The 24954-nt window shown below is 37.7% G+C and overlaps 1 protein-coding gene across 2 annotated transcripts in view; it reads left to right on the forward strand.

Moving 5' to 3' along the window:
* DNM3 (dynamin 3) overlaps window positions 1–24954 on the forward strand; it is a 171514-nt gene that overhangs the window by 3274 nt on the left and 143286 nt on the right. For both annotated transcript variants that reach the window (XM_086753240.1, XM_086753241.1), the window contains exons 2-4: window positions 13805–13878; window positions 22393–22542; window positions 24293–24496. In XM_086753240.1, the coding sequence (XP_086609366.1) occupies window positions 13805–13878; window positions 22393–22542; window positions 24293–24496 (428 nt within the window). The remainder of the gene's footprint in view (window positions 1–13804; window positions 13879–22392; window positions 22543–24292; window positions 24497–24954) is intronic.

The following is a 24954-nucleotide window of genomic DNA, read 5'->3' on the forward strand; positions in this document are numbered from 1 at the left end:
TAGCTTGGTCTCCTGATGTAGCCATTGTTGGTGCTATTTGGATTAACGTCAGCTAAGGTATTTGGAGAGTTTGCTCTTCACTTATTGCTCCTATGTGTGCATGGAGATTTTGCTGCTTTTGATAGTCAAGGACTGTGTTTGAAGGATTTCCTCTCAGGATTTTGGAGATTATATTTAGATGAAAACAGAGATTCCAGAGAGCACCTGAGGACAACAGTAATTTCCATTTATATGTTAGACCTTCATGTGTTCCTAACTGGAGCACATGGCACTTGTGTTGAGGAAATGGTACTGTCTGAAGAGCAAATGTTCTTACCTGCTTCCCTTTGTAATGGATGTAAATGTGCCCTTAAAATATTGAGCCAGTGGTTGAAGCTAAGGGTCTAGTGTGATCTTATGGTAGAAGGTGGTGGGATAGAGATTTAAAAAGCGCAAAGGGGAATCAAACATCTAATACCAACAGAATGCCCGTGGGAGATGGGCACTCTGCCTGGTCTTTGCTACAGATGAGTACAGGACCATGACCTTGTATGTTATTTGTGGTTTTTAAACATCTTGCTTTTGATAATAATAGGGTTACTTAAAAGAAAACTAATGGCAGGAAGCAATCCCTGGAAACTGTATTTGGAGAGAAAGCATTTTCTATTATTTCATATGTCCAAATGGGCTTTTAAGATAACTAAAGGCACAGATGGCAAGCTACCTTGTCAGGGCCTCTTTCTCCAGATTTGAATCAGAACCTTATTTTATTCTTACAAAGAGCAAGAAATTAATAATTAGATTTCAAAGCTGAAAGCTCTTTACTTCCTTCCCTGCTTAATATAACATAAACTGCATGTGGCCAAATAATTGTTTTATAAGAGATGTGAACTCTTGATTGTAAGCCTGTCAGTCATAATCAAACAAGCGCTTTTGTTTTAAGAGCCTGAGGTCTGGTTTTGTCATACAGCTTTACATTTTTTTCATCTGAGACGCTTTTGATAATCTTACGGCCACTGACTGTTGTATAGTTCTTTATTAGGACATTTATACTTTTTTTTTTTTTTTTTTTTTAAATTACGATTCCATGCGTGCTCAACTCATTCTTTTTCCTTGAGATAGTGGTTGTGAAAAGACTGCATTGAGTCATTAGGGGAAGAGAAAGGACTTTAAATCAGGCTATTGAAACAGAGAATTTCTCCAAAGAAAGCAGACGCTTGGATTACATGCTTCCTGGGGAGATACAGTTAAAATTGATGCAGATATTTTATTATTTTAGTTACTAGTTATTGACAGAAAAAGTTTTTTACAGAAAAATTTCCTCTTTTGTGAAACAGGCATGAAAAAGCTAAGTAGTCAGAGGTACAAACTGAAATGTGGTGCTGCATATTCTTTTTTTTAATCTTAAGGATCTTCTGGAAGTGAGAGTCGGCCACTCCTTTTCCTGACTAATTAAGCCATTGTACAGCTGTACTGACTGTATTAGTCTAGTTATCAAAATACTCAGGTGTTCTGAAAGCAAGAATTGTTTCTGGCTATTCCATGAAGTAGAAACAGCAGCAAATGCAACAGTGGCTCCTTTCGGTTTCTTTCCCAATACGTTTTTACATTTAGAGGTCGAAGAACAAACTTGGCCATTTAGATGGGATATAGATGGCCTAGTTTTGTCCTTAAATGTAATTCCAATGTGGATTTTAAGTTCATTTTTATAGCAAGTCTTGAGAACTGATATATGCAAAGTAAAGCAAATGTGTTGTTAAAAACAGACATGCAAACAGATACACTGATTATTTTTTTTCCTTCCCTCAGATGTAAAGTGAAAGTTTGAGTCTGTTTTGGAGATCCTCATCTCTTATTTCTGACATCTAAATTTTATCAGTTAAAAGATTTTTTTTCTATTTTAAGAAAAACTGTATTCCTTAATGAGGCATAGTATAGGGAGCCCTGACGTATATTCTGGCATTTAAGTTCAGTGTATCAAGCAGTTTACAGAGATGCTAAATCAATAAGTAATACTTAACACTTTTGTAAAGTGTACCTGTGAGATGTACATGCGGTCTTTGACATACTATATACGATTAGGGTATTGCAGTGTTTTAGTGAACACAAGCTTAGTATTTGAAGTTTGGGATGTAGACTTCAGAAAAAACTCAAAACCCTGCAAAAAGCAACCCTCAAAAAACCCCCAGTCTGCTCTCTGGTCTTGAGTGCCTCCTGAGAAATCAGTGGCATTTGTTACTGGAAGTTCAATTCATTAAGGTACTGAAGGTGACTGCACACCTCTGATAGTTTTTAAAGATGAATAGTGAGATGTTTGTGAGGTCGTCTTTTGGTTTTTGTTTGTTTGTTTTGGTTTGGTTTGGGTTTTTTCAGACCGGAGGTATCCACTTACATTTATCTACTTTCCTGACTCTTAATACAAAGAATTCTGAAAATTCAACGGGTTGTCTGACTCTCTAGTGTTTTAAGTCCCAATACTGCCTTTGGCAAGAGGCCCACACTTGGGATCTGGTAGTGTTGAAACTGACAAATAACAAACACCTTTGTTTTCTTGCTGTTTCTTGATGGGCATTGCTCCTGCTAATATTTCAAGCTTATGTTATTTTCCTTTGTAGATGAAATAGAAAACAAGGCTTCCCAGTTTAGATAGATAGATGTTAACAATTTCATTGTTTGGACATTCACTTGTAAGCATAGGGAGTGATGCTTCTAGGGCTTGCAGCAGAAAAGTAGAAGTAAGGGCACTGTTCCCTTCTCTGCAACTGATTTACTGTATGACCTCAAACTGATTTTTAAACATTAAACTCATCTATATTTGCATGTGTATGCCTTAAATCTTTGTCTTAGTTGTATGTAGGATTTAGATTTTTATTCCTTTATTTTTAAGTTACTTCTTTTCTAAAGGAAGAGGTTAACATATAATCTTAAAAACAGTGTGGGATAACTGTGATTGTAATCTAAAACTTGCTCTTATGCATTTCTCTGCTTTGTGTGATGGCTGCTTTAGATAGCTATATGACACTAAAACTGGGTATTGGACTCTGCTTTGTACAGCTGAGACGAGACGTAGCGGTTTCATCTTCCCCAAAAGGGACTCTTGCGCTGGAATTTAGTTTGTGCCTCTAATAGCTTAAGTCTTGAGAGAGATCATGTTTGTGGTTTGGTGTCCATCAGTTGATCAGTGAGCAAATTTATGGTATTCTTTTAAGTATTCAGAGATCTCTTAAATAATGTCTGCCTAGATTGCAAACACAGAGGGGTAGAAGCCATTTTTGCTTTTTGTTTTGTGTGTGTGGGTTTTTTTTGTTTGGTGGGGTTTTTGGTTTTTGTGTTTTTTTTTTTTTTTTTTGTTTTTCAACAATGCATTTCAAAATAAGGCCTTCTAGTAAATCAAAGCCTGTGAACTCCCCTTGTTTGCTGTGCTCATGTGTAACCAGTTACTGGGAATCCTTTTAATGCTGTGTGTCTGCCGTGTAAAGCCTGTAGTGTGAATATGCTGAGAACAGGAAATGAGCATTATTTAACTGTGACCTTGCATCTTTTTCTTCAGCAAGTTGCGTTGAGATGAACAAGGCAGCATTATTGAACTAGAGAGGAGCAAAATCCCATTTAACTGCATGCTGAGCTTTGATGTACTGCCAAGTACTGTTGTCTGTGATAGCCTCTGGGATGCAAAGGAGACTGTAGCTGTAGATAAGAGACTTTTTCAACTGAAGCGTCTAGTGATAATGTCAGTTTTTATAATTTGTATGTGGAAGTTATGATTTTAATTCAATACCTAGCATGGTATTTCTGCATCCTAGTCCCTGAGCAAAATCACCAAGATTTCATTCTTCAACTATGCAGGAGATTTACTATTTGCTGCAGTACAGCTAGGTTTCCACCCTCACAGACGATATAATCAAAGCTAGATTAACACTTGGTACTTTGTTTACTGTACAGTGCAAATGCCTAAAAATGTACACACATGTTCAGTGGTGCTTAGTTATAGAGAATGCTCTAAAATGGTTTGTGTGTAACTCGGCTGCAGAGAATAGGCAGGGCGCTGCGTGGCAAACATGAGAGCAACTGTAAGACGTCTCTAGCCTCTGCTGCACAACAGTGGATGAAATGGGCTGTGTTCCAGATCTATTCAGCGGCCAAGCTGGAAGCTGCTGAAGAAATTTTAGCATAATCCATCCGAGATGGTGCTGTGCTTTTGTGTGCTCACCTGTTAGTTTGTTCAGGTGCTAAACAAATGTTGACAGAAGAGCTCCAATGTCCATCAGATCTGGGAAATTTGCTGTAAACCTTAGGAGTCTGGGCTGAGACCTTCAGCATTGTGACATTGTTAGTGTTCTGGGAAGCAGCAGCATAAAACACTGGTTTGGTCAGACTTTTAGAATAAAATTTTCTTGTGGTAATAATTCAGTTTCTGGTGAGCGGAGAGATGGGAGATCATGGGTGATATAAAATTTCACTATTTACCTAAAGAGACTTTTACATTGTTGTGGACATTATGCTCATTTGCACATACTGTGGGCTTAAAGCAGGATAAATGGGCAGGTAAAAAAGGATAAAATGGCTAGAGAAGAGAAGTTGTTTGAAAGACTTGGATCACTTGTTTTGGAAAATGTCCCATTTTCCCCCTTGCTTCTGTAGTTGTGTTTCCTCTCTAAATTCAGACTGTCTTTATACTGCAGTTCCCATTGCGTATATATTCTGGAGGGAGTAGAAGAATTGGATCCAGTTACATTCCAGCTCTGCAAAATAATCTGAAATGGCTTGTATTGTACCAAGAAAGGTACAGTTTGACACCTTGGCCACCACAAGTGAGATAAATGTATTTTCACAATGCTTCTGAAGAGGCAGAGATTTTTTGGACTTGGCTAGGACGTGGCACAGCTGACTGTCCTATACCACTGTTTAGGAAATTTGTGTTGATGGATCTGAGCTTAGGACGGTATGATTTGGAAGGAAGAGCAGGAGCTTATTTTGTCTGGGTTTTTGATGGTAGAACTGATGTTTGCAGTACCTAAAAGTTTTGTCATGATAGAGTATCCTGAAGTGAATTATTTGCTAAATGCAAGTAACTAAATAGTAGCTTCATGTAGCTGATATGCTTGCAGTGTTGGGGAAGTGTTGTTTTCTTTCTGATCCTTGCAATCAGATTTTTTTCTGATTATATTTTAGAGGAAAACTTTTTACTTGAATCTCTTATAAAGAAACATCATTAGTAGTATTTGGCAGCTGTAAGTAATAAAAAAAAAAAGACTGCTATTTAGAGTACTGACAAAAATTTAAAGCAAGTAAAGATTTTTTGTTGTTGTTGTTCTTCATTTCTTGTATTGAGATACAAAATCTTGCTGTTAGTATTCATCCTGAGAATGGATGGGCCTTTATGCACCAACATCCTATGCAAATTAGTCCTTTCCTAAAAGCAAACATATCTGATTAGGGAGAATACAGTTGTCCTGCAAAGTCGGGCTGAAAAGAACAAAGCAGAAAATTCTGAGAATTGTTGGGGACTTTTTTGTGCTTTGTGGTTTCTTCCCCTCCCACCCCCCACATGGAACTGATGGAGAGCACCGTTGGGCAGGAAATAGCAGAAGCTTTTGTAAAATCTTAAAAGAGAAAGAGGAGAAAGGGCGTTTTCACAAATGGAATTAGGATGATGCAGCAAAGTTTTGGATGCCTGCCAGAGAGGACAGATGCATCGTGCATACAGTGGCTTTCCGACGAGATTGCACATTGGCAGCTTCCTGATCTGTTAATACAGCAAAGCCTACAGCCCTAGCATAATCACTGCAAACAGAGCACTGTTCATCTTACCACTTCTGTGTTTTTGCCTGGCAAGTTTTCAGTCCTATAAACATTATTGAGACTTTAAAAGTTTCTATCTTATATATAGTTTTTAAAATTATTATTATTTTTTAATGCTAGGAAGTGCATTTTCTTTCCTTTCTTCAGTGAACAGACTTGCCTTTTTCTTTGCAGAAATGCAATGTACGGTACTCTCACTGCTGTCAAAATTTCACATTAGATTTGGGGTACTAATAACTGTCTGTGCCTTCTTAGACTTCTGTTCAAATGTTCCCTACTTTGGAGAACCTGTTGACTCCAGTCTTGTTTAATGGAAGACTTCACCACTGGGACTAGAGTAATTTTTGGTACTGATTTTCTCATGGCCCTGTAATGTTACTTTACTGGGGGGAGATGTAATAATTTCTGACAGCTTGTTGAGCAAAAATACTGCTGCTACTTAAAGAAAGCATCTTCCAGATACAAGAGAAGTATAATGACAGTATTTTTCTAAGCCTGCTCTGTCTCTGGTCCTCTACATGAAGAGGGGATCTCAAGCTTTGCTTTTCCGCCTTAGTGGTGCCTAAGCAGTGTCACTGAACTGAGTTGTTATGGCGGTGCCCAGCTAATGTGACTGAAATCCCTTGCCATCTTTGAAGTTCTTTAAGGGCTTTTCAGAAATACCTTATTACTTATCCTTAGCATCAACGCTCACCATATTCCCATGGTTAGCTCTGTTTTGGTGGATTCCCATCTGGATTTTTATGTAGTTGGTCAACTCTATAAAGGAGTGGGAGAAGGGAGACCCAAAGAGACATTTTTAGGCTGCTTGTTTGTTTTTTTTTTGTTTGTTTGTTTTTGTTATTCTTGATTCAACTTGGTTACTTACCTGAAGTGATGGATAGGATAACTGGGGTTCTCTGCTTTAGCTGTTCTGTTCCAGTAGTTCAGCAGTGGTGATGGAAAATGGCTTCTCAAAGACACCAAGTTTATCCACCCTGCTGGAAATGAAGAGATAGTAAACAGCTCTAGGATATCTGGATACTCAGTTTCTCACCCCTAAAGACACGCAGGTTGGGCATGGGCTGCAATATGCAGTTACTACTCCTGTTTTGGCTCAGCAGATTACTTAAAATGATCTCTCAGTTGAAGGAAGATTTACCTTGAAAGAATGGTTACTGCAAACTGACACCAAACTTAATTAGAGAACTTGAAGAGAGTGCTAAAGTGTTGTGATAAGATGCCAGCTGTGTGGTTTACAAAAAGCCCTGCAAAGACGTATTGAGCTCTAGGAGCCAATAGATCCAAGATCTCTAAAAATCCATAGCCTTTTAATGAATTTAACTTGCCTAATAGGCCTAATTAATATAGGTATCATTAGTCTTCAATAAGGAAGATTAATTATTTTATACAACTTCATGTAAGCCCCATTATGTTAGGCTGAGATTTTGCAGCCATTGAACAAAGCTGTGGGAGACTTCATTGACAGACATGGTGCAGAAACAAATGGCATTTACTCTTCTGTAACTAATGAAAAGACGTGAGGGATCGAGTGGTGACTGATGATAAGAATGGGTCTCTGTACTTTGAGCTAATGAGGAAGAGCATATATAGCCAAGTATCAGTGTGATGTAAAAAGGGTTGTATACTACTGTATTACTGGGAAAAAAAAACCAAACTGCTGCTATGTGGTTGGGAATATCAAAGTACAACAGAGGTAGAGCCTTAAAGCTTTTGTGGCTTCTTGAAAATGTGTCCCAGGGTTATCTTTGTACTGACATTTGGAGGGTAGAGGAATTGTGCTTCCAGAGCCACTAAGGAAGAACAAATAAAGTGATGTCTAGTGTCAGTGATGACAAACCTCCTCTGAGAAAGTACTTCACTCAACATTACAACTTTAATTCCTAGGAAAGCCTCTGCTTAAATGCCAAGTACACTGCCCGTTGCTTGGACATACCTTGCTTTGTAATCAACAAAAGTGCGTGGAGGATCTGCTGCTGGGTCCTCTGTGGTGTTGGTGAGCACAGGAGCAAGAGCAGGTGAGACAGAAAGAACATGTCTGCCAAAATAGGTCTTCAGATGTGAATTTTTAGGATTGAATGTTCTTTAGTTATAAATGAAGTGGTTTTGGTTAATGGGTTTTAGAAAGTGAACCTGAGGAGAGACCTGATGTCTCTCTTCCGTAGGCTTACACTGGACCGTACTTTTCCCTGTGTTGTTCTTTTGTAGGACTTTGCTTTGAGGCCAAATATGATAAATGCAAGACAAATGAAAGCCTTTTGTAGCGCTTCTGTACACTGTACATTTGTCACCGGGAGATGCTTGGCTGTACAGGCGTGTGTAGGTCTTCACTGTGCAACAGCGCGTTCTTTCGCACAAGGTACGGCCGTTCAGCAGCCAGGGCAAATGACAAGTGCTACCAGTGCACCTGGTGTGCCAGGCTGGAGTTGTGTAAAACAATAAACACTGTGTTGGAAAAAAGCCCAGGAAAACTGTTGCCTGTTGGCATAATTGCTTCCTATTGTAGTTGAAGCTGTGTTGCAGTCCCTAGTAAATCTTGGGAATGAAGGCCGGTGTGGAATGCTACTGCAGCAGCGTTGTTCATGTGAGAAGCCCGTGGAATATGGCTTTTTTATTCTTGAGGGAAGGTTAGTGAAAAAACTTCTATAAGTAGCATTGCCAGTGTTGTTCGGCAAAATGAAATAGATTTATTAGATGGGTCATTTGTCCTCCTCTGAAAGAGAATTATGGCTCTTGTCCTGAGCTTGTCTTGTTTCTACCGTTTGTGAAAAATGTGCAGGCTTTTTCTTTGGAGGGACTTCTGATTTGATATTTCATCACTATCACGGTTTTACTTGTTCCTACCTCTTTAATTAATACCATTACTGTGTAATTATTGACATTTTTCTCCATTTATTTGATTTTCTGTGTTCCTCTTATGTTTTATATGAATTAATTATATTGGTATTAATGTAAATTAATTGCCATTTATCCTGTATAATACTGACCATGTCACTAATCGAAGTGCAGGACATTTCTCAGTACTATACTGACAAAGTAAAGCAGGTTTAGGTTACTCTTTTGAAACCATGATTAAGTTTTAAGTGGTGATGCATCATCGCTATTTACACAAACTGAGAATTCTTCTGGTTTGTCTTTTTTTTTTTTTTTTTCCTTCTTTTTTTTAACATAATAAACACTGCCAGTGTGCTAGAGAGCTCTTAAATGAAAACTCTTCCCCTACCTGGAAATTTCCTTGAGACACATTATGTTTATATGTTGTTTGTTTGATATGTGTTCTTTTTTTTTTGTAAGCTGTAGTCCTGCATTATAGTGAGACAACCTCACTGAAGGAGCCCCTGTCTAGTTTGCCTTTCAGCATTTCACTAAGGTTTCTGCCCTTTCTGAAAATCCAAAGGATGCTCCCATCTCTTCCATGAGACTCTTTGCATTAATGAGTTGTCTAATAACTTTTTAAATCTTTAAATGCTTTCTGAGCATCAGTCAGAGAAGGTGATATGATAAAGGAAAGATAACATACAGAGACGTGAACTTTTTTATTTTTTTCTTACTGTAAAGTTTTCTGCTGTAGCAAAGACCAGACCCCTAACTGTCTTGTTATTATAAACTGCTAAGGTTTTGATGTGGCCATTGATAACTTCTTTCACCATCCTGTGACATGAGTTTTTGAGACCTGAGTTTTAGCAAGTCAAATTCAAACTAATGTCTGTTACCTCTACACCTTAAACAAATGTTTTAGTAGATATACTTGTCCAGATCTCTGATACTGGAAATGAGCTGTATTAGAGGGTGAAGACAGTATAGTTTATGTTGTGCAGTAAGATACGGGTGATTTGATAGCTTTTAGGGTAGAAATCATTTTTCCCTGAAAATATTTTGCTCTTGAATATTTAATGGTATTCTAACAAAGGAGCGCATTCTAAGGTTGGAGAGTTATTGAAGTGATGTTCTGGAAGACCTGGCTTCTTGCATCTTATTTGCATTTGATACATTCAGTACTGGCAAGGCAATGCTGGACAGGCTTTGCAGCCGGTCTCCAAACTGTCATGTCACAGCACAGCAGCGTTGCTGCTGAGCGAGTATAGCTGTTGTCAGCAGAGTACCTTTTGCTGAGAATGCTCTGAGAATAAAGATGTAAAAGTAGTTTTAATGTAGGATGTATGTCTTTTTTAAGAATGTATCGTTCATTCCCAGCTTTATTCTTGCACAGTGTGTTTCCTGCACCTCATTATTGTTAAGTGGTCTTGTAGTTGTGCACACAGGTACTCACAGCCCCACTCCTACTGCAAAAGATGGCCTTTTCTCTCACTTGCTGGTGTCTTTGTGCACAAATTCTCAGGCATATCCTTTTTTTCTAGATGGGTTTCTTTGCAGCTGCTTCAATTACGATGTGATTTTTATCTCAGCTTGCACTAAACATATCTGTACCCACTGACCAAAAGGTTTGGAAAAGCAGCTGTCTCAAACCTGGCCTTAAGTGTGCCACCGGGACATTGAGGGGCATCATCCTTTTGGTCAGAAGGAACCTGTGTGACTCAGCTATGTTCAATCCTATTATATTTCTTGCTGCTAAAGCTGGTTTTTTGTTCTTCTTTAAGAAACATTTTATTTAAGTAGATGCTTTAGGGAAGACTGAGGGTATGGGGCACTTCCTAATATACTGTTTGTTTTTTTTTTTTTTTTTTTTTCAGCACCATTAACAAATCCCATGTAGAATGCTTTCCATATCAAGGGGATGGGGAGAAGGCCTGCATCCTGTCTTAAGGATGTCAAAGTAGGGGTTTCTGCAGAAGCAGTTGTACAGTATTTAATCTGATTCCTTTGCTGCTAGAATTGTAATGTGGTACTATATGTTGTTTTTCCTAAAAAAGTGCAAGATATATCTCACATTGGACTTATGCTTCTGTATGTGTTTAAAGAACTGCCTTTCTCTAGAAGTTGAGTTTAGGTATTTGTTTGGGGCATATGATTTGGCCTGTGCAGAGGAAGTGCACAGATGCTGTTGCCTTGTGGTGGAAGCTGAAATTTCAAATGTTTGTGGTTTTGGGTTTTTTTTAATTTTTTTTTTTTAAATAATTCCCTGTCCCTGTGGGGGCAGATTTATTGAGATCAGTGTCTCTTTCATAGAGGTAAAGTACTTATTCAGCAGTTGAAGGCGGGGGGGTGGGGAGCAAGCTTGCTCCTGAACTCTCCCCATGAACACTTTTTTTTTGTCCTCATTTTTAAAAATTTTTTTCCTCTTCAAATTGTAGATTTGAACCAGAAGCCTTTTCTCCTTCTGCTGCACGATATTTAGTTGGTTATGTGATCAGTGCAGCTCACTCTCTCACCAAGCAGGAACCTCTCTCTGCCGATGCTTGCTTGGACAGATGATGGACTTTTCAACAATAGTTCCATTTGTAAGAGAAGGTTATTGAATACCATCTATTTTGGACCTGTTAAGAGAACGTTCTGGAGGAAAATTGTTGTCTTATGCATCTTTCTAATTTTGCTGTTGGGAGAAGGTCAGTGTTGTATAACTAGGGGTTGCATTAATGCAGTGTTCTTTATTTCTGAATGTGCTTAGTCTGAAGCAGAAAATCGATAAGTCTTTTCAGCCTTTGACTCCCTGAAGAAGAATTTTACTGCCTCATATGGTGTTGTAGAGGACCTTAGTTGTTTTGTGTGAGCATTTTGTCTTAAATGACAATACCTTTCAGCTCCTTGATAGGAAAATGATTTTTTTTTTAAAAAAAAAACAAACAAACATCTGAAATGTTTGAAAATCAAAGTATGAAACTGTCATCTCAATAGGTGTTTCTGATCTTGCGCTACTGTCATTTCAGTGCATACAGATAAATTAATATATTTCTAGTAAAACTTTCTCCTAAATGAATATGTTTCTAGTAAAACTTTCTTGTCTTCCCCGCGAGAAAATATCAGTAGATTGCACTTCACTGAGACACAGGTTTCTCCCCATTGGTAGATACTGAAATTGTGATAGACCTTTTGAAGGCCTTTAAGATCTCTTTAAGCTAGTTCTTGTATCCTGTTGTTGTCTCATGTGTTGTAAAACATCACAGCAGATATAAATCAGTATGCGTGATGTTTTAGAGATTACTTGAATTCTTAATTAATTGTCCTTTTGCCTGCAGATCTGTGTTTAAGTATAGAAGTTAATGAGCTAGCTTGTGTTTGAACAGCCTCTCCTTTTGTGGTGTGCTTTAGTTTGCAGAGTAATCAGACTATAAGAACACATTAACTGAGAAAGTGAGACTTTTATCTAGAAATAAACATTGTTTCATTCAGAATGTTGGGGAGTTCTAAAGTGGTGTAGGGCACAGCTGACAGCAGTCTTGTTCCTCAGAGCCTTAGAACTGCTTGCTTATGTTATTTTATTTTTTTAATTTTTATTTTTTTTTTATGCCTAGGTGTTAGGTTGGGAAGTGAATCTTCAGAGCTTGTATCGTGGGTAGAGTTGCCATATTTCTCTTCTGCAGGCTGCCAAAGCTTTGTTACCTTGTTGTTGCTTGTGAAAAGGGTTCATTGTTGTTGCATTCCTGAGCCTGTCTTGACCTAGCACTCCTCAGACCTAATATCCTTCCATTTGCACAAATAGTATCTTGAAGTTTGATGAAGTACGTGTGTGTTTTATTTTTCATAGATGTACCCTCTAGGCTTGTTTTAAACCTTGTAGGTTTGTGCTGCCTTACAGGAACTGCTAAAATCAGGCATCCGTTAGGTAGCACAAGGTCAGTATGAAGATACACAGTAGTTATAGGTAAGATGTGGCTTGAGCAGACCTATCTAAGCAGTTCTGTCTAAAGGGCTTTCTTCCTTTGACTCTTGTCCTTCTCCACAACTGTCCCAAACACACTGCGCATTCCTGCTTCATCCTTCATACTGGCACTAGCACAGGTGGCAACACTGTCATCCAGATCAGCTCTGCGATTTGACTGAAAATTCATGCCTTAACCATTTGCTGGATTGCTTTTCACCTGAGCTGGAGAGGTGACTTAGCAATGCTGCTAAGGCACGCAAGAAGGTGATTTGGCATCCCTGCTAAGGCAGGAAAAAGGAGGCAATTTCAATGAGCTTAAGCTGATTGTGAGATGGTCTTTTTACCTTTGAGTTTTATTCCTCTGAAGATGCTTATTTGAAGGGAGTACTCTTCAAAGCCCCTCACTGAACCTCATCTCAAGGTTTGTAAAGTTGAATAGGTATGGCAACTGGAGAAGACTCTGGAAAAAAGTCTGTCTTACTTTGCTTTGGGTTTCTAATCATTGGATTCGCAACTAATAGTGGTTCAAAGTTTTTCTAGGGTTTCAGTTGCATTGGAGGCATGGAAAGGATCATGGGGATATATAATAATGTGACAGAGTTGCTGTCTTGCTTCGCTGCTTGCTTTCTTGTCCAAGGACACTCACTCCTGCTGTCCCAGAACACTTCTAGGTTCAGCTTTTACTCAAAAACTTCTGGGTGGATATGTTGCTGGAAAAGTTATTTGGGGATTTGAACTGGCATAAGTTAAGTGTATGAAAGAGTAGGTGTAGAGTGCTGGCAATTTGGTTTGGCTAGTGCTTTGGTAAGGTGTGTGAGTGTGCAGGTATTCATATGCCCGTATCTCTTCAGATCAAGTATAGGGTGAGGACACATTTGTTAAGAGAGCCCAATAAATGTGGGTATGGCTTCAGGTACTCTTACTATGCAAGATGAGTTTTGAAATGTTATATATGATGGTTATGAGTAAAGAGAATTGATAATGCCTTGAGACAGTAATTTAGCTTTAATACATATTTGTCTAATGACCTACTGCTATCTTGAGCCAAAATTAACAGCCCTACTTTATACTAGTGTTTAATGTAAATCCATCTCCACCAACTTTCCATTTTCACTGCAGCTGAAAGCACAGAGGAGGTTCCAAATTGGTCCAGTATCTTATGTAACTCGGCAGTGCTTTCTGGGTAGTAACGGTTCTTTCTGTTCTTTTTTTTTTTTTTTTCTTTTCTTTTTTTTTTTTTTTTCTTTCTCCTAATGTTTCCAGGGATTTTCTTCCACGAGGTTCTGGAATTGTAACAAGACGACCGTTGGTCTTGCAACTCATCACTGCCAAAACAGGTAACCTCTCTCTCTTTTTGGTTCAATGCCTGGACAAAGTGCTGATGTACTTCAGCAGGAGGAAAAAAATTTCTAGGAAACCTTAAGCAGTGTGAAGAAAGATGCAACTAGACCATCTGCAACAAAGGCTTCAAAATTGTATGCTCAAGACCAGCTAGTCTCGCGGTCCTATCTGCAAAAACAGTAGAATCTAAATCCTAGCACACATAGTAAATTTAATCCAAGATCAAACTTGAAGCAGTGGAGAAACATTATTACATACAACGTGTTTTAAAAATTAGCTTTGATTTATTCATTTCTTGATGAGCTTTACAGTTGTGTTAGTTAACACACCAAAATTGCTGTACTTCTACCTTTAACTCCTGCTCCAGTGCACACAGATTTGATTCCACACAACTTGTTTTCATGACTTGTCTTTTTTGGTTGTCCTCACTGCATTAAGTAGAGCAGAAGGTAGACTGGGGGAAAACAAGGCTTCTGTGTATTTGTCTGGTGGTCCAAAATAAAAATACAGTATGTGTATACCACTGAGCTATGTGACGTATTGAGATCTTTAATCAAAATTCACCACTTTGTACTCTTCCAGGGGGCACTTAATCTGCTGCTGTGTAGCTCAGTTCCCTATCATGCAGCTATGGTTTTCTCTCATTCAAAATTTTTTTTTTGTAGTTGTTTTTGCTTCTAAACCATTGTAAGCAACAAAGTCACTGATTTACTATTGACTTCTTCTTAAAATAGATGTTATTTCATTTATTTTTACTAAAACAATTTTTAAAAATAAAAAGTGCTCTTTAAATTATGGAACATGGTGAAACTAGAGGAGAAATAAAATTGAAGGTGCCCGTAGAACTTTAGTCTGTCCCTATGTGTAGGGTGTAGTTACGTTTCTGGGTGCATATTTTTTCCTGAAAGTTGTTTTCGTTGTTCAGCAGAAAAATAGACTTCATTCTGCCTAGGCTTCCCAGATTACTGCTTGTAAAGCACGTTCATATTTTCAATGCTTCTATGAAATTTTCCATAGTCCAGGATTTTTGTATGCTTAGCTTAGAAACTTCAGGATTTTCAAGTGTGTAATATGCTTATAGTGCTTTATATATATATATATATACACACACATATATATAAAAAGATCATTTGTTTTAGTTGGAGATATGAACACTTGTTACTTCTGCGTATGTGCCTTTTGATCTCTGACAGAAAACGCAGAAATGCATGAATAAGGAGCTAGCTATGGAGAATCTTAATCTAATTTTCCCAGCACCATGTAAGAGCTGGGAAGAAGAAGAAAAGAATCGAGCTCTGCGCTAGCATTCCTAAAAAAAATGAGTAAACTCTGAGAACATATGAATTAGTAAGTAAACTCTTACACTCTTACTTCAAGTGGTTAAACACTTAGATATCCAGCCTGAAGTTACCTTGCCCTATTTCATAAAAGCATCCATGTCCTTTGATTAAGGGGGCAGTGAAAGGGCTTCTCTCTCTTTCTGATATTTTCCCCATTAATATGTTCACATAGTATTGCTAGCTTTAGGGGGGCCTCTAGATTTTCGTATAGGTGCCTTCTCTGCTGAAAAGTAGTTCTTAATTTTATTTTAAATAACACAACAAAAACTTGAAAAATTCTAGAGAATTGAGCTGCAGCCTAATTTTGTGTTTCCTGGATGTCAAGACATATTTCTCCCTTTGGGAAATGCTGTGTATTTCTTGTTTGATATTAGATGCCAAGACCTTTAAAACGCAGGCTTTAATTATTTTGTTACTTTCTTTAAACTGTTCCGTTGTTGTTGGTTTTCGTGGTGAAATTCCAAATAACTTTATCTTTTAAGCCACCTTTATCTTTCTGAACTAATTTTAAAAAAAGAAAATAAAGAAAACTGTTTAGAGAAGCACAGTGTTCTTTTACAGGAAGCAGATGCTGGACTGATTTTTATCAAGTCCGTAATTATCTGAAATGTTACAGAAAGTAATTAGAGGATGGTGTCAGGTTCTTGCTGCTATAGCAAGCTTAACTGATATCTAGTCCTAGGATCTTGACTTTTTTAAAAGTCACGATTCTTAGTCTTATAGTATTCCTTGGGAGGGAAGGGGCACTTTCTATATACTGTAATATACAGGCATGCAGAGATGACTGCAAAATACTGTAGGAACATTTTTGATCTGATTGAGAATCTTTTTGAAATGTGAATTTGATTGATGGAAGAGGTTAGAGCTTCATTTAACTTTGAGTCATTGCACTAAGGGATAAAGATTGGCAGCTGAGGCGTTTTTGCACACCCAAGGAAGAGGAAACTTTGACCCCTCATTATTAGGGTTGGACATGTCATAGAAGGGTACAGCAGGATTTGGTTGTGAGGAGTTATCAAGGCCTCCCCAGCATCTGAAAGATCTGACACATCTGGGTAAAGAGGTCATGTCTTTATGCCCTTTAAAAATGCAAATGTACAAGGGGTAACGTGGAACAATTCAATATGAAGAAATTTGTCTCATGAGATGTGGAGTATTTTTTTAGAATTTTGTTTACTTCCTGTTTTTTTTTTTTTTTAAAAAAAAAAAAAAACCTGTGTAGTTAGTACAAAGCTATTTTGTAGTGACCTGTGGAGCTCCTTTAATCACGAACATTTTTTTTCGGTGGGAACAGTACAATTCCTGAATGGCTTTACGCCATTTGCATTTCCATATCCATGCAAATACTGTATTCTGCAAATCTTGGAGGCCAAGACAAAGGTTTTAATGAAATATTGCAACTGACAAGACAGTCTTCAGTAGTTGAAACTAATTTCCTCTGAGTTTGATAATGTGAGAAATACCTAGTAGCATAGAATAAGTCAAAATATGCACTTTAAAAATAGTTCACAGTCCTCTGAAGGACTGTCTTGTTCTTGACTATCCTACTTTGAGTGTCCTCTGGAACTGCCCAGCTGTATTTCAAATGGAATTGTTAATGTGGCCTGTATCCAATAAACTACTGTACTGGCTAGAGAGAGGGGAAAAAAAAAATCTCTGCCTTGTAAATATTTTCAGGCTGCAAGGTGGCTTTCTTTTTGCTAATGTGAGAGGCATTGGGAATGTCCTGTGTCAGGTCTAACAAAACTCCTGTGCCTTTGTTGTTGCTAGTCTCTGAAGGAGCTCAGGGTAGAGAATGGTTTTGGAGAAAATAGTCCCATCTGGGAAGGCACAATTCAGTGAGTTTTTAGGAGGCACAGGTGTGGACTGGGTACTGTCAGCTGGGAAGCTGTCTGATGGTGAACTTCACATTTTACAAGGCAGGAAAGACAGATGTGGTAAATTAGCTTAGCCATTCAGAGGATGTACGTGGGAGGAACTCTACCTAATCTTTTCCTGGGTGAAAAGTTGGATGTGAGGGCAGTTTATTTTGTGAGAATTTGATGTCTAAATTCAGCCAAAAGATATGCAGATTCTTTCAGTATTTGACCGCTGCTGCGTAAGATACAGGGAGCTAGTTCTTTCTCACTAGGTAGCATTTGTTTTAAATGCTAAACTGTTACTATATTTCAGCAGTTACCGATGACTGTAGAGTGCTGGTCTCTCACTTTCTTAAATAAGATTCCTTTTCAGGAGGAATGCATTACATATTCTTGTGGTTGTGCTTTTAGAAGGATTTTTCCCTATGTGTCTTTGAGATGTAAGTGTTAGCACACAACTGACTTGGGACAAGAATCTTAAGGCTGCATTAGTGTTCAGTAGTCTCGGAGCAACAGAACTGACTTCAGCACAAGGTACATTAGTTCCATTTCAACTCTTAATCTTCTCTTTGCAAATTTTGCCAATAAGCATGTTAACCTGTAGTGATTTGTCATGTGTTACCATAATTTCTTAAAGGAGGGCTAGTGAGCTGGTGGGTTTTTCTTCCTTTGAGTTGATATGTCTTAATTGATATGTTAAAACCATTTTCTTAAACATTTTAAGTTTTTGTTTCATAACTTTCAGTATACTTCCTAGCATGGTGATTCTTTGATCTAATACATCAGTAAAATTAAATAAGTTTTGTAGAAGTTAATAGGTACTTTTAGATGGTGCTGCTGAGTATGCTTTGGGAAGGTAATGTCTTGAAATACCTGAGAAGATCTTGAGAGGTGGCTTGTCTGTTTTTGTTTGTTTGTTTTTTTTTTCTGTTGCCACACATTCTGTATCACCTTAGGCAATCTATTCTTCCTCTTGCTGTGCTTTCTGCTGCCTGTGGAAGTGAAATAATTAGCTACATTTCTTGAGAACGGGGTAATATGTTTTTTAAACAGCAGTGACAACAAAAAAAAAGTACTTAGGTTTTGGGTGAAGCCTTTTTTGTAGGTCTTCTGTTTGTTAGAAATACATTGCCTGCTATATAAATCCTGTTGTTATTTACATGTTAAAATATCTTTGCTCTAGGAGGGTTATCTTCCTCATTTTGAGAAGGAATTTCAGGTTTTCTTCATGGTCTTGCTGCAGTCTCTTTGCTAAAGAAGCGGCAGATTAACAGATTTTGAAAGTCATTATTAAGTGGACATTTTTAGATGAATGAGTCATATGTACAATACCCATATTTGTTCCAGTTCTCTAAATTAGAACACTAAGTGGAAAGTAAATCACCATAAGGTTCAAAAGACATTCTGACTTTTTTCTGAAGTCTTGCAGATGCTCTCCTCTGTTGAAGTTGCTGAGCTTTAATGCAAGTATCTTTTGTTGTGAGACTACTCCTCAAGCATGCCCATCTTTTATTGCCATCTGGTGGCAAAAACAATCCTCTAACAGAAAATGAAAACTCTATAAAAAGAATTTAGATTGGTTATTTCATTTAACACAAATTATCTTAGAGACTTCATCAGCAGGAAGGTGTTTCGAGGTCTTCAAGGACAAAAACTAGAAAGGTGCCACAGTGCCAACAGTAGGGGAGGGACTGGGCCCTTTGCAGGGAGGAAAGGAAGACAGTGGCTTCTGGATCCTACTCTCTGGTAGCTCCTTGTTCAGGTGACAAACAGGGATGCTGTAGAGGCCAGTAGAGACATGGGAGGTGCATACCCTAAAAGCTAAGAAGTAACATCACCATGGGAAATAGGTGGTTTTGACTGGTGACCCCTCCCTGAGACACTGAAAGACTCCTCACCCAAACAGGACAGATGTGCTGGAAGAGGGATAGCGCTGCCACTCTGACACCTGAATTTAAGCTGTTACTGTAAGGTTGCAGAGATTGCAAATCTTCCTTTGCAACTGCAGATCTTCCTTGCTGCTGTCTCTCTGTGTGTACTAGTAACAGTGGCTGGAGTAACCTGAGCTGATGAGCAGTGACTACTGAGGTCTGGCAGTATGGGTTTGAGGGCTCAGCCAGTTCTCCAACCAGCACCCTCAAACGGGGTCTAGGCTTCAGCTCATGTTGGGGCTAATGAATTATTCCAACAAATACTTGGTTTTATAAGTGGTGTTGCCTGGAAGGTTTTGTTTCCTTGATCCCAGGTTGATGCTCAGTGACATTAGGAAAGATGGAAATCCTCTGGTGAAAGTCCACAGAATGGCTCTGTATTTGCCTGTCCTTGAAAGGATAATAAGGAAAAGTGAAAGAAAAATCAGTCAAAGCTCACTTTTAGGAAAAAGAGATCTGTAATTAGTTATTAACTATCACTCTGAAAGGTACTTGAGATGAATAGCAGCCAACACAAATTTATGAAGGAAAAAAAACCCCTTATGTCAGTGAAATTAATTTTCTTATTACAAGGTAACAGGCTTGTAAATAAAGGTGTGGTAGGTACCTTTTGTCTTGGCTTCAGTAATAGTTTTTAAATTATCTCATGTATTTCTAAGGGCTATTCCATGTCTCATCACATGGCATACCTAACTCTCTTTACCTTGGAGACAGATTTATGAAAGATCTCAAGTGTGTATGTAACTTAAATGGTTTGAAAACAACAGTTGTTAAAAACAACATAACATTGTGCTAGATTAAGTCATAAAAGCATAGGGAGAAATAACTCACAGGAAAAATAAGCATTTTCTAAAATGTTGTCCCATGACACTTGTTTGTATGATTTGCCTAATTTAATCACAATTGAAGAGAGAAATAATCACTTACCATGACACTTGTGGTTGGATGCATTAGAGAACTATGCTATAGTAGCTTTTTCATTCTGTGTTATCCGAGGTGCTTTGAATGAGACTGGGAAAAAAAAAAGTATTCTACATTCAAAGACAGTGTTTTAATTTTTTATCTAGTTGTTCTTTCTCTTAGTGTAACTACAGTTTTATACAGAAAATACATGTCTAGTTTTCAGGCATTAGGCAGGATCACGTCTGGCTTTGTGTCCAGTCCCACAAAAAATGTAAATAAAATGTTTTCATAGTATTCCTCTGTCTATGAAAGCTGAAAACTGAAGATTGCATTAAAACATGTGCTTATCCAGTCTGGCTACAGGCATCATTGCCAAGGACAGCCTGAGGGCTGAAAGGAGCAAGACAAAGCACTGCTTGTTCATTTGAATTTTTATTCTGTAGGCTATGTGTGGCACCACAGGTTATGAACCCGCTGTAAAGTCTATTCCTTCAGAACTAGTGGGACCACTGGTGTCACTGGGAGGAATGAGCTATTTATAAACATTAACACAACTAAAAAGTAGTAAACGTTTTCATTTGAATTACCTTGAAGCCATTTCAGATAGGGGCTCTTTCTGTTACTGAGTGTTAAGTGGAACAAAGATTTGACTTCCTTGACTATCAGCTGCATCAGTCAACTGATTACAACTAGACACCAAGTATTAATTATTGAATTTTGAAATATTTTTCTGAGAAAATCTGATGAACCACTGGGGAAAAAAAAATTAACTACGAAGAATACATTTTATTTTATGCCAGGAGCAGTGCATGAAGAACAGGGACAAAATAAGAACCACTTGTCAGGTCTTTTTTCAGTAGGTAGCTATTTTCCAACTTTGAGATGACAAATTTTATAAATGTGAATTCTCAAATGTGCTAGAGCAACTGAGATATTTTATTTTGTGCACCTATTATCTTTTACTTCAAAATATTTTAATATTCCCTTTTTTTTTTTTTAACAAATAGTTGACAACGAAACATACAAAACCTCCATTTGTTGTCATTTTGCTTGCATTTTTAATCTGGTGGGATTATAGTATTTTAGTGTAGGAAGACCGGCGTTTGTTATTTTCCCCTCCTTTCTCTCCTTTTTTGGCTTTCACCTTGCTTTAACTATTGTTATGGTTTCATATGTGGTTTTGACTTTTTTTTTTTTTTAACAACTCTGTTGACAATAGTAATAAAGTGACTTTTGGGAAACAGACTTCAGTACTGTTACATAAGGTCCTCTATGAATCTATATTCTTGGATCAGGTCTCCTGCGCTGCTATTCTTTGAGTACCGGGCAAGCTCTTTGCCCTGATATTTGAAGACGTTTTACAAAGAAACGTTTTCTAGGGAAGAAACACCTAAATGGAACTTTGAGATCAGGCCTTGATTGGGATGAAATGAATATACATAACTCTGTCCAGCCTTCCTCCAGTCCTACTGCTTAGACCTTACGGAGACAGGATGTGAGCTTCTATCTGTGATTACCATTTATGTCATCATTTCTGATTACAGCTTTGCTACATGAGATAAATGTTTGTGTTCTGTTTTGCCCTGTTTGAGGGAAGAAGCTCCAGTTTTAAAATCCTGATATGTGCTTTTGGTATGAACCTCTAAGGCAAGAAATTCAGAAGGATACAATAATCAGTATCAGAATTTGGATTGGCAAGTCACAACAGGGACCTAGTGTCAGGTTTGAGTGTAACAAATGAGACTGTATCTATCCCTAATTCCTGGTTGGTGCTCTTTTAAGGTAAGAGGGCAAGTTGTTTGATATTGAAGACTTAGGAATTCATTGTGTTCTCCCACTTCAGCAAAATTGCAGCTTTATGTATAAAAGCTTTAACAAACTCCTTAAGCATGGTTTGGATTTAGACTACAAAAAGTCTTTACAAGATGAAGAGTTGTGTTTAAAACCATAAGTGTTTTTATGTGATCTTATTTTCATGATGTACTTGCAAAAATGTACAGAACTCCTTTGTTAAAATAATGTTAAAATAACAATGCAACAGGGGCTGTTAGATTTTGAAAACAAATGCTAATAATATTTCATGATACAGAACTTGAATTACTTTTCTTTAATTTATTGATATGTTACAGGCAGATGTAATCAGATGAAAACTCAGAACCTGATTCACAATCTGTTCCTTATTCTAGAAATGTAAACAATATCTATTTGAGTCTTTCAGGTTATTCCAGAAGATGACATGCTAAAGATAAAAGCATTAAATCATATCTAGTCAACTTGGCTCTTTAACTAACCCTTTCTTGTTGTAGGCTGGCTTTCATCTGTGCAATCATATCTATAGCATGTGCTCATATATAATGCTTTCGTGATATCCTTGATGACATCCTTTTGTGTATACACATCTGAAGAATAGTAGGGGCTTGAAAGTGGGTGTCCAAGTCTATAAGCCTGTGAAATACAGAGTTGTTGATATTTTTCAGAGTATGCTGAATTTCTACACTGCAAAGGGAGGAAATTTACTGATTTTGATGAAGTTCGTCAGGAAATTGAAGTAGAAACAGATAGAATAACAGGAATGAACAAAGGCATTTCTTCAATTCCTATTAATTTAAGAATATATTCTCCACATGGTAGGTAAAAATCATTCTACTTTATATTTCTGTTATGTAATGTGTTATTTAGCTCTGTCTGTATAGCTGTCTCCTTTTCTATGTGTTTTCACTGCTTGATCAGAAGTCTTCTGGGCTGAAAAAACTTCTGAGACCAAGCTGAACTGAAAGTGGCTATGTATCTGGAAGAATCCACAACTTCTATGTTACAACACCACTCTACAGCAAAGAGCTGTTGCCACTAGAGCTGGGCAGGACACAGACTCTCTATCTCATTTAATATTCTCATGATTTAAAAGTATTCTCATTCTGCATCAGGATGAACCCAACCTCCCCCCCCCAATACATATACCATTAGATAGTAGCTCACTGGTAAAGATAAGTAATAGGAGATGGGAGACTTAGTGCCAAAACTTCTTTTGGCCACCGCCCAGATGGATTCCCTGATCTAGAAAGTCATTATACTTCCCTGCCCTATTGGATGTTTATTGTTTGCTGTCACTAAAAATATATTTAGACAATAATGGTGTTTGAAGCTGCTTTCTGTTGTAGACCCCCAGTACAGATCAAAGTTAGTTCCTCTGGTTGCCATCTGCCCAATTTAATAAAGGCAATCTAGAGAAAATGTTTTGCATTCAATCTGTCTTGGATACAGGAGAAAAGTGGTATGTTTGTCTGAAGCACTTTATTTTTCTAACCACCTCATCTGATGTCTTCATTGCAAGTCAAAGGGCAGAAAGATTAAAATAAGAGGAGAGGTAATTAAAGAGATGCTGAACCTCCCTTTGATATACCGTGAGCAGCGTTGGCTCTAAACATATGCTCCTGAGCCCCTCTCTGCTCTGCAGATGTCACATAGCCAACTGGAGAGGAGCTGAACTAAATGCTCTGGTTCAAAGCTTGTTTGTTCAACATGCTGACTCTAGGAGAAAGTTGAAAATTTCCTAACTAATGCTATTACTTCATTTTATTAGGATCAGTCTTTTACTTCATTGAGCCAGACCCCAAATATACTTCTGGTGTTTCCTTTCTAGGAATTGCATTTTTCTCATTTATCTAAAGGATGCTCTGTTACCCCAGTGCTGGCTGAACAAGCTAAGATGCTTCTAGTTGGCTTTGTGGCCTGTACTGGGGAAATCATGCCAGAGCAAAACAGATTGTCTTAATGGATAAACTTTTTAGTGTTTCTTACTTTTCTTAAGAAGTTACAGAGTAAAAAACCCCCTTTCCCCCTACCCTCTCCCCTCAAAAAACCCCTCAAGAACATACTCCAAAACCCCTTAACAAGAATTTTGCTATGTAAGTTAGGCTAGCTATTGACTTTCTTGGGAACTTCTTAATTCAAGACACTATGGAAAGCATGGTCAGAGGAGGACTGTATTTTAAAACAAACAAACAAAAAGCCTGTTTTGGGTTGATATGAAAGATGGAATGGCAATGGTCTGTTGTCTTGTTGTCTGTGTTCCTGTTGGTGGAAAAAGCTCAGAAAGCTTCATTTGTCTAAGAGCCTTCAAGGATATTCAGTATAATTCTCCTATACCGATTGTAATGTTTAAAATATTAAGTAGTACTAATAAATCCAGAGATGAAAGACCAACAGGAAAACAAATGTACTTTTCAGATTGTCAGATGTTTTGTTTAAACCATTGTCAATATTTATATACCTATAAAGGTGTAATTATGTGGGCTTTTATGTGACCAAAATTTGTCTGCAACCATAGATGTCTTCTGACATGCTAACCAGTTTTATGATCCTGTGTTTTCCATTTAGTATTAAGCCTGACTCTTATTGATTTGCCGGGAATCACTAAAGTGCCCGTAGGGGATCAGCCTCCAGATATTGAGCAACAGATCAGAGACATGATAATGCAGTTCATCTCTCGAGAAAACTGTCTGATACTGGCTGTGACTCCAGCTAACACTGATCTGGCCAACTCTGATGCACTGAAGTTAGCTAAGGAAGTGGACCCTCAAGGTAAGCATGATTGGATGTAACCACTTTTTGTTCTTCAGTGTAATAACATAATTGGAAGTAACAGACCAACTCTTTTGTGAAATATAATTTATAATATATAGTAATGACATGTGTATATACATTCTCATATAGACTTCAACATCGCCATAACTGTTTATTAGCTCAGTATTGTTCAGGTAATGATGCTGTAAATGTATTTTTAAAATTTTATCGCTATCTCTTATAAGCAAGTAGGGCAATGCCTATCTAGACTTTTTTGTAGTATCTAGCAAAATGGACAGTGGTGCTGATGGGATTTCTGGATACTTGCATAGTAAATTTTATACAGTCATATCATAGAAATGCTGAGCCTTGTTAAAGAGATTTGAGGAACACATTTCAGCACTGGCTATGATGATCCCATCTTTTTGAGACATACCATAACTTGCAGTTGTAGCCAGTATTGTGTGATACAAGCT

The sequence above is a fragment of the Chlamydotis macqueenii genome, chromosome 8, assembly GCF_036417535.1.
Source record: "Chlamydotis macqueenii isolate bChlMac1 chromosome 8, bChlMac1.mat, whole genome shotgun sequence".
Taxonomy (NCBI): Eukaryota; Metazoa; Chordata; class Aves; order Otidiformes; family Otididae; genus Chlamydotis; species Chlamydotis macqueenii.